General features: G+C 37.4%; 1 protein-coding gene across 23 annotated transcripts in view; it reads right to left on the bottom strand.

Annotated features, from left to right (window-relative positions):
- Sytl2 (synaptotagmin like 2) overlaps window positions 1-13,200 on the bottom strand; it is a 100,201-nt gene that overhangs the window by 30,831 nt on the left and 56,170 nt on the right. For 22 of the 23 annotated variants that reach the window (XR_010049808.1, XM_063256320.1, XM_063256321.1 and 19 more), the window contains 3 exons: window positions 6,529-6,604; window positions 4,739-4,853; window positions 2,662-3,468 (listed from right to left, as the gene is read on the bottom strand). Coding sequence is in view for 22 of the 23 variants with exons in the window: in XM_063256320.1 (XP_063112390.1) it covers window positions 2,662-3,468; window positions 4,739-4,853; window positions 6,529-6,604 (998 nt within the window). In the remaining variant the exon portion in view is untranslated. Of the gene's footprint in view, window positions 1-1,841; window positions 1,931-2,661; window positions 3,469-4,738; window positions 4,854-6,528; window positions 6,605-13,200 lie in introns of those variants that run through there. The other variant, XM_063256322.1, reaches the window with a different exon arrangement.

The raw sequence follows: 13,200 nt of genomic DNA, 5'->3' as shown, positions 1-13,200 counted from the left end.
AAGACAGATTTGATGTTTTAGTAACTGTTTTACATACTGGAGTTTAGGAATCCTGATCTCAATAGGTTCCTTCATTATGCCCTTTTCCTATCTATCATTTGTAAGTCAGAAGTTACTTCTAGGAGCCAAATAAAATGAGGACTGACAAAGAATGATTTCTATCTCCCCCATAATATCAGCTAGCTAAAGGCTAAGAGGCTAGAGAAGAATATTTACATTGTTTCTTACCTATCAAAAAGCAGAGTTTTCCCTAAGTCTTTATCACAAGCTACCTAGCACATTTTGATGTGGGAATTTAGATATTTTGCTAAGTCTCATTAGGCATTTAGTTATAGTTCAAATGTTTCAGCATTTATCTTCATCCTTAAAGTGATAAGCAACACAATGCATATAGAGGGATGTTCCTTAAAAGCTGTGTGAAGCTGGGCATGGTGGGAGCCTGAGGCAGGAGGATTGCTGTGAGTTTGACGCCTGCCTAAACTACATAGCCAGATCCTGTCTAAAAACTCAAGAAAACAAAACAAAGAAATGTGTGAGTTGAATTTTATGATTCTAAATGCACTAAAAGACATACTAGTTAACAAAATTCTATCTTTAATTTCGACTATCAGTTCTGGTTAAATATATAAATTACAAAGAGTTTGTACATTTGGCACCTAGAGATATTGGTTTCCTTCTCTAACTATACACTGAATTATTAAATATATGTCAATATTTGTGAAGTTCTTTTGAGAAATTTTCAAGAATTCTGTTTACAGACTATTTGATGATTTTTTAGAAAATCTGTGATATATTGCTAGTTAAAAAATCTTAGAAGTATAGTAATGATTTATAAATTATAGGCATGCCTAAAATGTTCTGGAAGGCTCCACAATAAAATATTTGCACTAGTTAATGCCGGATAATGACATCACAGATGAGCTTTTTAAAAATTCTGTGCACATTCTTAAACATTTTACAGTAAAAAGCTATTACTTAAAAATAGGAACAGTTATTTTAAAAATTCAGAGTCCGATAATGTTTTGTTTCCTCTGAGGAATTTTTTCCCAGTGGAAAAAACAGTGTGATACTGACTGTCTTAATGTTCAAAGCTAAATCCAAACTTTTATGATTCACAGACATAGAGCTCAACATTTTATCCTAGTTTTGTCTCATGTACTAGCACTTACTTGTATAAATCTTTGCAGTAAATCAAGGAGAATACAGGGCCTAACTTTGTAAGAAATCCTTTTGTTCAGAAGGGGTAACAGGGAGTCAAAATAGTTTAGCTATTGATGTTTTGTTCCCACATTTAATGGTCAGTTTGGGCTTAAAAATTAGAAGGCAAAGTATATACAAAATTGTAGTCTAGGAGAAAGTATGAGTTCAAAAATAGGGCATGATTCTTTTCAGTCAATTACAATAAAAAATTACTATTACAGAAGTATTTTCATCCATTGAATGAATATTTAGGTAACCACCATACAATTACTTCATAATGTTCCATCAAATGTTAATAATTTCCTTTATTATGAGTTACCCCTTTTGTGTGCGTATGCTACTAGGATGGAATCCAGGGATGCTTTCTATTGAACTGTACCCTACCACCTTTGTCAATTTTTATTTTGAAACAATCTCATTAAGTTGACCAAGCAGACTTCAACTTTTTGATCTTCTTGCCTCAGCCTTCTGAGTAGCTAGGGTTATGAGTATGAGCAAACATGCCTGGCAGTATTCCTATTTTTTTCTTTTTTAAAGAAGTGTTGGCTAATTTTTTGATTTTTAAAAAAAGTTATGTTTCATTCAAATGATCTAAAACATCCAAGGAGGAAAAGCAACTGTCTTTTAAGAAGAGGACTGACCTGAACATGTGTGAAACTGTAGAGCTGAGCAGATGTCATTCATTTGGGCAACAGAGGTAGAGACTTGATTGCTAGGATTATAAGTGTTCCTGATTGTAAAAAATTAGATGTAGACTTATTGGAGGTGGGAGAAAATGCACAACATCATTTCCCCCATCCTTTCTCTTTTTAAAAAACTTAAGAATTTAAAGTAACCATACAGATATGAGGGGTAGTTTGAGACAGCCACTGAGAGTGGTGAGATCTTCACTGGAGGACCTGTTAGCAGGAAAAGCAGCACCTTTGCTGCTTCTTACCCAGCATGTCTGGAGTCAAGAACAAACATCTCCAGACCATGCACAGGCCAAAAGCAGAGGCTTCTTCATATTACATACTCAAAGTCTAGTTTCTTATCCTTTGAGGCTAAGAAAGTGACGTCTCTCTTGCAATTATAAGAGAGATCAAACTTTGGTAAAATGGCAACAAATTTACATTAAGTGAGTAATAGCATATTTACTCAGTGAGGAAGTATTAGCATTTCTTTAACACACCTTGGTTTAATGCAAAACATTCTCACTTGTTTAAATAATTGATATGGATTTTTTTAACAGTTAAAACATAACGGGCTAGACACTGTACTATACTGGTTATTTCAGTAACATTGGTGGTTGAAAAAAGCCTCTAAATCTAGTAAGAGGCATATAAATTTTCCAGTGGCATCTGTCTGAATTCTAGACAAAATGCTTACAAAGTAAAATTGACCCTTTAGAGGGCTGGCTGACCTGGCCACTCCAAACCCACTGAGCCAGCTTTTATAATCTGGTAGTGACGACTTTCTTACCAGCAGGGTTTTGGGACAATTCTGGTTCAAGTCTTGTTAATTCTGATGATTTAATTTGGTGTTCACTGATTGTGGGTGAATTCTCAGTGGACTGTGGTTCCTCCTTTAGAACTTCCGAACAAGACTGGAGCCCATCATTTGGAACAGAACTAGATGTCACTGGGTGATATGTTTCATTTTCTGATGCACTTGGGCTTGAGGCTGACTGACGAAAGGGTAGAGGCTTTTCATACTGGGAGGGCTTCGGGTCATCCTGAAGCTCATCTATGTCTCCTGAATCTTCTGTTCCATTATTCAACCCGTCAGGTTCTAAAACACTAAATTCTCCCACTTCCCGACCACGGATTAGCCCAGGACTCTGTGGAAGTTCGTCCTTCATTGCAGAGAACCTCACATGCTTCGATGGCTCCAGAGAATTTGGGGAAGGGTCATCTTCTAAAGAATGTTCCTTCTCAGAAATTCTCTCATGGATGGTAATGCCAGGTGACACAATTTTGCTTTTGGGTTCAAAGTTGTGATTTAAACGAAGAGTCTCAGAGTCTGTGCTACTGGAACTGGAGTTGCGCTTGAGAATTCCTCTTGGAGTCCCTCTTGCATTCAGGGAATCTGTCCTTCGTCTAAGAAAAGACTGGTTATCATCTTGCTTTAAATCATTCGATTTGTAAATGAATTTTCTGGATTTGGGGATTGGAGCTTTGATTTGGGACACATTTGCAGGATCCACTGGCACAGTCTGTTTTGATTCTTCTAAGCTCTGGCTTGATGTATCTTGGATAGATGACTTTTCTTTTGACTCTGACAATTCACCTGGAAATTAAAACATATCAGGCAATATATCAAACAGAAAGCAACTCTGCAATTTAAAATACTTATAAGTCTAGAATATACAATGCTATCAGTGACTCCTGTTGTAAACTATCAATTTCAAGTGGTAATGACATCTCAAAGTAGTTAATCAGTTATAACAAACACATCGAGCTGGTGGGAGATATTAACAATAAGGTGACCATGCATGTAAGGGAATAAGGTATATAGGGGTAACATGTAAACCTTTGGCTCAATAATGTTGTGAACCAACTTTCTAAAAAATAAAGTCTACTAAAAATTGATTACGAATTTCATTGTACTGCAGATGGACTGCACAGTTAAGAGTACCATAATTATATACTTTGTGGAATTTATAATCAATACAAAAATTTTTTGCCCAATGAAAAACAAATTAAACAAGTTAGTTGATCAGGTATGGAGTACACACCTATAATCCCAGCACTCTGGGAGACTGAGGCCAGAGGATTCAAAGTCTGAGCCTGGTCTGGGTAGCCTAACAACTTAACAAGACTGTATTTAAACAAAATAAAATAACTTTTAAAAAGGTCTAGAAGTATAGCTTAATGAGAAAGCCCTAAGTAGTCAACCACAGTACCACCACACCACACACACACACACACACACACACACACACACACACACACACACCTATTCAATTGTTAAATTTTTTTACCCCTTGACTAATCTTTAATGCAAGTGGAATCTTCCTACAATTGATTTGGAAGAGACTAAATTTTCTATTATTTTCTTTAATGGTATATAAGAACAATAAAATTCTGAGCTATAATTATAGATTAGAAGATCATAACATTGTCAAGTGGGCTTTTTGTCTTGAGGCAGCCTGATTTATTTATTTAGGAGGCTGACCTTGAATTCACTTATGTAGTCCAGGCTGACCTCAAACTCATGGCAATCCTCCTGTTCCAGCCTCCCAAGTGCTGGGATTATAGGCATGTACCACCACACCTAGTGAAGCAATCTGAGGCAAACTGCATTATGTCTAATTAGACTCACTATTTTTGGTCAAAAAATTTCCCAGTCTACTGATGAAGTCACACACAAGGGCCAGTGACAAAAATTTCTTTCTTCTCCCTCAGGGAAGAAACCAACAGGAACAAGCAAGATGAGAAAACCATTAGGACTTTCCACTTTCTTTGGGAAGTTATTTATGTTAAAAGATCTGTAGGAATTTTCCCTAGTCCACAGATAATGAAGATAAAAATATCTAGCCCATAAAGATAATATTTACCCTCTTTTGAAATCTGAAGTAAACCAGTGCTTTCATTTTTTGACTGTTCACTTTTGGTTTGTTGCAATAAGTGGTCTTCTGGCAACTTAGTGCTATTAAATGGATTCTTCCTTTGCTGGAGAAAAATATTGTTTATTAAACTTAGTTAAAATGTCATAACAGCAACTCAGTGTTAGCAAATGTTTATTACCACCAATGTATGACAGTTTTACCCAATCAATTTTATAATCTGGCATGTTTGAAAAAACCTGATTGATTTTAAAAGCACAGAATTACCACCATACAAGGGATGATCAAATTATATAAGAAATGTTTAAATTTTAAAAATTGTTTCAGACACAGTGCCACTAATTCCCCTCAGAATACTCTCCCACACTTCAAATAAATTTATCCCATTATTTTTGCATCTTTCTAAAGCAGTTCTGATGTCCTCTTTCAGGTTTTTACAAGGTGTGATTACAGTTGCTGAGTGTCATCTGAGGAAAGACAAGCTCATAAAAACATCACGGTGTGTCCTCAATCCCCTTACTTATCAGATCTGGTACCTTGTGACTTCTAGCTCTTTCTCAAAGTCAAGACTCTGACTGTGAAAGGTAAACATTTTGCATTGATTCAGGTCATTGAGACAGCCTGGCACAAATGAAGACATTTACATGGTAGCCATTGTTGACTTCCCTATTGTCTAGTCTTGAAGACCTAAAATGCCTTCATCATCCTGTTCTGATCAGTTTAGTACTATGTGTGAAGATGCGAACAACTATTTGGAAGAAAACAAGAGACAATATGATAGATAGCGAAGATCTCTGGTGGTCTTTGTTTTGAAATCTGTTGATTCTTAAATTGTTTTCTTATGACCTATTTTGTTACATTTTATTTTACCCTCTTTAAAAAAAAAAAACAGAACTGCTTCAGAAAGTAGCAAGAAAGATAGGGTAAGTCTGTTTGAAGTGAGGGGGAGTATTTTGAGGAATCTGACAGAAAATATGTCTTTTTTAAAGTAATAAATTTCTGAAAGTTAACCATGATAGCTTCAATCACACCACATATATGTCTAACAAAAAATAAGTAAAATTACATAATGTATACTCAATGCCAGAGACCTATAAAATTAGATCAAAAACAAGCATTCAAAACTAAACTCCGTATTTTATAGGTGAGAAAATGTGGCCTTGAGTATGTCGAAGACCTGGTTATGGTCAGGGCAAATTGTATTTAAGGAAGTCAAATTTCTACTTTGCTTTTCTATCACATCAGATGTTCTTTGTGCTAGATTGTAGCTGTATAAAACACAATTATGACTGATCTTTCCAAATTACTTAGAAGATACTTCAGTTACCCTGCCCTGCTTCATGGTTAGTTAGTGCTAATGAAGATTTTTATGAGTACAAGACTGAATATCTACGTTTATTGCCTACAATTGTATAAACTGTCAATGCCTTCAGAGTAGCAGACCTCTAAAAGAGAGGCAGGGAGCTCTGAATAACAAAGAAGACAGAAGTAGAACTAATGAGTCACATTCCATACCCCTAAAAGAAGCAGCCCCAAATAGCTTCAGATTTTACTTTCTACAGCAAGAAACTTGGGTCTTCAGTTATGTACATGGCATTCATTAATCTTATACACCACAACTGTGACTTCTTACACTAAATAGTAAAAGTTATCTGCATCTGGTAGCAAAAAAAAAAAAAAAAAATACTACAAAATCCTCTTTATTACAAAGTGCTTTGACAAAACGAGAAAAATAACATTACCACCAAAAAGCAGATTTTTGAAGTTTAGACTCAATCTACCTTGGCTGGAAACAAAGGTGCTTTCCTTGTATTTTCCTGGGACATGTTAATCATAGAAGAAGCTGAATTCACCACACTGCAAAAAACAAAAACAAAAAACCATAATCCACAGAATAAAAACTCACCCTTTGAGGAAGCATAAATCATGTCATTAAAAGCTCAAAAGCTAGAAAGCAAGATGGGAGAGGAAGTCTGTAAAATCAGACTGTAAGGAAAAAAGAGGGGATCAGGGCCGAGGGGTGATTAAGCACTGAAGCAAAGGCCATGGCAGAACAGGAATGAAAGACAAGCATGAGAAAAGACAAAACCTTTCACCAGCAGCCTTTCACTTTTATGGGAAGTTCACTAACCTGGTAGAAATGAACTTGTCTCAAAGCTCAAATCAGATGCAGGTTAGAAAGAAAGCAATTTGACTTCATTGCTGAAAGGAAGCCCCAAAGGCTTTGGGAGTTTTGACTCCACTGGAGGCAGGGCCATCATGGCAGTGCTTACTCTAACTCAAGGGGGAAATAACTGAAGTCTAGGGTTAGACAAGTGATCTGGCAAAGAGAAAAGTCAGCAGATCACAGTGTGTGCCATGTACACAGGCTGATGGGTTTGAGAACTTTCAACTTAACTATCCAAGATGGCCAGTGAGTTCCTTTTCCCAGCCCCTCTGTTCCTACACTGTGGAAGACATCTGTTCCTTTGGAGTTATTTTCTGAGCACCTAACTCTGGATGTCATCAAATACAGAAGGATAAAGGTAAGTGGAGTATCCAGAAGATGCTGGGAGGGGAGGTGTCTGGAGCTGGTTTAGAGAAGTAAGGCAGATTCTCTCAACTAGGGATGCAAACCTGTGATGCACGTGTTGTTTCATTTTTAAGACAAAAGTTGCTAATGTATGAGGCTTTTTTTTTTTCTGAACTAAAGCCTAAGTATTCAGGTTAATTGCAGTGTTCAAACTTTATGATAAATCAATGAGCTTTGTCTGCAGTTTGGGGACTCATCTCTAAAAGTTTTGTCATCACTGTTCTAGACTACGATTCTCTGTCTCAGGGATAGGGCAGCCCTGGGTGAGATATGACCAGAATGAAAGGAGAAAGATGAGTCAAGCAGCCTCTTTCCTGAACAACCTTTACTCATGAGTAAGAAGGAAAAGAAAGGGTCATAGAGCCCCTGGAGGGAGGAAACAGCCCGCTCAGAGTGCTTGCTCTAGGATGCTTCCCGAAGGCATAGGGGTTAAGTAAGTACTGACTAAAATCACAGTTCCCTGTTAAACACCTCCAGCTCTCTTAGTGAGATCCAGAGTCAGGAGCTTAGAAAATACCTCCAAAGGTACAGGTGTCTTCCACGGTACAGGAACAGAAGGCCTGGGAAAGGGAGCAATTTGCACAGAGCCATGGAAACTTCCCAAAATTATTGTCACTAAAGTCATAAACTCGTGGGCTAGGCATTTCTGTAGTTCATTTCCTTTCCTTACTTCTGTACTTCAATTGCTATTTTTGTACATTTGGTCTCAGGAAAGGTGAACTCCTGAGAAAGCTATTCTTCCTTTCATCATCTCCCTTTTGTTCCAGAAAGGAGTTATAGCAGATTGTGTAGATGTATATAAAATATTGCCCACTAGAGCAAGCACGTGGGCAAAAAAGGAGGGGAAGGGGTATAAGGGAAGGAGTGGCGAACAAAGGAGGAACTTATGGAGCCAGAATTTGGACAGAAGGACACATTATAGGAGTCCTCTATTCCTGTAATAGGTAAGCACAATCTTAAACTATCTAGCAGCAAAATTTAATAAAGAAAATTGGTTACTGATAGAATTCAGTGTCCAGACAATAAAAACAGCTAACAGCTCAGAAGTAGAAAGCAAGTTACCTTTTTTATGTTAGGAAGATAGTGAGTAATCTGAGGAACATCGTTATGACAGATGCTAAGCTCTGTTTCTCAGTGCAGGTATTTTGTACGATCTCCCTTAGTCAATAAAGCAGTTGCATAATCAGAGTACCTAAATCAAGTGCTGATGTTTTAGGTCTCCATGCTCTCCAGACAGCTTCTTATTTTCCCCTTGTTATTTTCCAACCTCTGCATCATTTTCTTTCAGTTCCAGGAAATCCTTTCCTGTCCTCTGGTCCCAGCCTCAGCAGCCCTTTCTGCATATCATGTTGATCCTCTTTCTTAGACATGAAACTGGTCTTTCCCTTAATGAATTCCATTCAGAGACCTATTTCATGTCTACTACACAACCTCATTTTGGGTCACACATAGTAAACTAGCGGGAGATCCATCAAGAGATCCTTGATCATCTTTCTACCACCCACAGTCCCTGGTAAAAAACTGGTGTATGACTAAGTACATGAAGGCCAAGTGAGCCTGTGCCAGGGAGAGCAGCAGCAGACAGGTGGCCGGGTTTCGTCTTGCTTCAGTTCTAATTTGTGTTGTCTGCCAAACTACAATAACAGCAGATTATTTAGAGGTTAAACAAAAGGTCTTGTTCATGCTATTGAGAAAACAAGAGAGCAAGAAACAAAAAAATTAGGACTCATAGCAGACACCAAAATACTAGAAACACTGTATTCATTGGTATACCTCATGTTTGGGATAAGAAAAAAAAAAAATGAACATGGCAGACTTGGTTAGTTACAGTTCACAATTAGTTTATTTGGAAAATATTAAAATAAGAGCTTGTTTCAAACTGTGTCCAAAAATCTAACTACTGCCTAGCAGTTTTGCTTCTCTTAAGGAATACTACTATGTTTTTGCTTGTCTGTCTTTTTTTTTTTTTTTTTGGTCTTTTTCGGTACCAGGGATCAAACTCATGACTGCCTGCTTGCAAGGCAGGCGCTTATGCCGCTGAGCTAAATCCCCAGCCCCCTCGCTTGTCTGTCTTATTGGGCAATTACCACAGCAGCAATCACCTCATTCTCAATTCATTCTTGCAACATCTATGAGGTATGTTCCATTCTCCCCATTTTCCTTATGAAAACAACTCCAGTTTAGAGAGGTTAAGTAACCTGTTTAATGTCACAGTATTAGTTTGTGAGAGTCATAGATTTAAATCCAGTTATGTCTGACTCCAAATGCAAACATGGAAGTGGCTAAATTATTCTGTCTCTGACTTCTTGCATGATTAAAGCAGTGGTTTGTAGCAAGAAGACTAGATAGAGTTAATTCTCAGTGTTTCTCCCTTCCTAATGATTTTATATCTTTTTTAACCTTTAATGATACTTTTATTTCTTTCAACTGTATTTTCCCCATCTGTGTCTTTCTAAAAGTTCCACTCCCATAATCCATTCATGATTCAGGCACTAAGCCTAAATGGTCTAAAACACAACTTGGATCATATCCCCTCTTCTGCTCATTACCTCCCTCTGGATTCTCAAGGCCTGTGGAATGAATACTGAATTCTAAGCAAGGCACCACAGCCCATTCACCATCTGACCCAATATACCACCCTACTCTTCCTTTCTGTTGAACATCTATGCCAATCAAATGGCCTATCTACTTTTTTGTCCCAGAAACTCACCTACCTCTTTGCTGTTTCCACTCAACCAATCCCTTGGCCCCTTTTTCTGCCTAAATCATCCCCATCATCTTCAAGCCCAACTCAAGTTTCATCTTCTGTATTATCTTGGCTAGGAGTGAATCTTCCTTATTTCAATTATTCCAGCATATCTGATTGGTACTTTGGGTTAGAAATTTGTTCCTGGCAACATTCTTTGCTACCATGTGACCAGGTTTTTATATAGAAACCCATTCTGTTTCTTAAGAGAATACAGTGTCTTTGTGTTTTTTTGTTTCTTAAGACTCCTCCCAGAGGCTGGTAGACTGTTATAAACTTAAAAGATACTCAAGGTTTTCTACATGATTTTTTAAAAAGTTGTAAAGCAAACCAAATTGTATACCCCAAGGCCTGTAACTTCCTTCCCTCATCAGTTTTCAAAAAGGACATACAATATTGGAAGTAGCACTTCGACAAAATTAGTTTGATTCATTAAAATTATTAAGATAATATCTAATGTTATGTTTACAGAACCAGAAAGAAGTTCTTCAAGTGATTGTTTTTGTGTCTTTCTCATTTTGATCTCTCCCTTTGGACTGAGTTCCTTGGAGGTGTAGGTGTTACTTCTCACCCCTATCACCCAGCACTGTGATGGTGTTTACTGGATCCAAATGAAGCTTGAACTAATAAACCAGTGGAGAAATAGCTCAGGGATGAGTGAAGGAAGCAAGTAGAAATCATGCTATCCTGAGCTCTTCAAGTCAGTATTATCATGAACCAAAATATTGCTTGTACAGTCCTCCAGTGCGACACAGTTTATGCTACAGATCTGTCAAACACAAATATTCCCATTTGAACTCCAGGAAAATTATTCTTTGCACAGCTGACTTAAGTAGTTTCAAAATCTGTTAAGGTGAAATTGAAATGCTCTCTTTAAGCTCAATATAAATGATTCTATGTGTCAGGCCTTCTAAAAATGGAATCTTTACTTTACTGTCAATCCTTGAGGATAATATCAAACACATCTCCCATAGGTTAACTCATCCATACCCTGCCCTTGGGAGAAGATTGTACATTACAGAGAAGAAGGCAATTACCTCATCCTTCTGGTAGAGGGACATAGATATATATAGAGAGACAGAAACCTTCCAAGAAAAGAGCATTGGTAGGAAAAAGTGTTATTCCACAGCTAAAGATACGGTTTTAATAGACTGCTTCCCACACAACAAAGAGAAAGACTGGTAGAGAGAGTGAGAATCACTAAAGCCAAGGCAGTGAAGCCCAGAGAAGCACTTTGGTTCATTAGGCTGATTTATAAAATTTTGTTTTAATTCTACCAAGAACAAAGATCAGAATGCAGATCTGCTTATAGGGAAACTCTGAGTAAAATGCTCAGAGAAAAACCTGCCAAAGTCATGGAATGAGATACCATAATGAAATATTTAACCTCCTTGAACTCATTTCTGAAAAATTCTCTGGAGATTTTTTTTTTTAACTCATTGACATTAGACACCTCTGCACCAGTCAAGTTCTAGCCCACCTCCATGTTGTTCAGTTCTCCATTGTGAACTGACCCGCATGGCAGAAGCTTCTTATGTCTATATTCTGTACTCTCCACTTAACTCAGCCATGTCCTGTGGCTTATTGTACATGCGTTCAGCAATCATTTTAGGGAGGGGGACACAATGTGTTATCCATGTGTGGCTGTGGATCAGTGCTAGTCCATAGTCACTGATTCACACTAAGTACAGAAATTGGAGGTATGGGTTGAGAACCATTTACATCACAGCACATGACCACTGGTCTGTTGTACAATGTTACTGTTCTCTGCACTTCATATTTACATTCTTAAAAAGGTATTAACCTGTGATGATTAGATTTGAAAATCTGAAATAAAAATGAAACAAGTCTTCTACTACACTTTAAAAGGTCTTGGTCCAGCCGACACTGCACAACAAAAAGTCAATAACTAGACCAAGAATCATGAGTGTTGGAGTTTTCTCTTTGCCACTCTAAAGGGAACCTTGTTTTCTGCTCATTCACCTCTTTCTGCTTCCTTATACAACAGGTCAAAAAAACTGAGTTCACAAAGAATGCAGGCTGCTGCCGATGCATAACTATGTGCTAGGTAGGTATTCAGCACTTTAATTCTTCATGGATCGGACCTCACAGAAATTTGCCCACAACTGAAAGACCTTGCTACTAAACCTAGTAGGAAAATTCCTTCAGAAACTGCAATATGTCACCACTGTGGTCTCATGCTTTTCAGTTCCTGACTCGTGGCTAAGAAAATATTGACAAGTACAATCATTCTGTTGAAATTCACTTAGTCTAAAAGTACAGGCCCCAAAATACACTTATCACACCCAGTGCACAAAGGTTAAAGTATAAGTGGAAAATAATGCAGGAACTTGATATGGAGTACAGTAATAGTTTGTGACCTGGAAAGGAGAAAGCAAAAAATAACTCCTTCTATAATTCAGAGTGATTATCACCTAGGCCACAAATTGTAGAGTTGGCTTAAATGAGCAAAGCTCATTGGCTACACCTAACCCCTTTGCCTTCAGCACTGCATTTTATCCATGTAATAATAACATTATTATAATGCCACTGGAAAAATGGCCAATTTTCTTTCTGAGAAATGCTGATTCCCACACCTTATTTCATTTAACCTCACAACATTCTAGTAAGAAAATCCTGTTCTGATTTACAGATAAGACCCAAAAGATATTTCTGAGGTCACACAAGGAAAACATAGAATAACATAAGTGTAAATTATGGAAAGAGACAGACAGCATCAGAAGATCTTTAAATACTTAAAAGCAAATCATTGTAGCCTATAGGATCTACAGTAATACAGACCCACAATTAGCTACTTCTATGGAACAACATACAAATGTACACTTTAATTGGTCATGAAAACATGAACAGAAAAACACAAAAAAATCAAAACCATAGCCTTTTTTTTTTTTTTAGTACGGGGGATCGAACTCACGACCTCATGCTTGCCAGGCAAGTGCTTATGCTACTGAGTTAAATCCCCAGCAAAACCATAGCCTTTTGAGTATATATCATTCTTCCTTTCTATAGTTAAGAAAATACACCAGGCATGGTGGCACATGCTGATAATCCCAGCGCTAGGGAAGCTGAGACAGGAGGATCATCATGAATTTAAGGCAGTTTGGGTTACATAAG

Source organism: Cavia porcellus, unplaced genomic scaffold (assembly GCF_034190915.1).
Source record: "Cavia porcellus strain 051 isolate PalLab524CR breed Dunkin Hartley unplaced genomic scaffold, mCavPor4.1 scaffold_9, whole genome shotgun sequence".
NCBI classification, from domain to species: Eukaryota; Metazoa; Chordata; class Mammalia; order Rodentia; family Caviidae; genus Cavia; species Cavia porcellus.
Note: the sequence above shows the minus strand (reverse complement) of the source record. Positions and strands in the feature narration are given on the sequence as shown.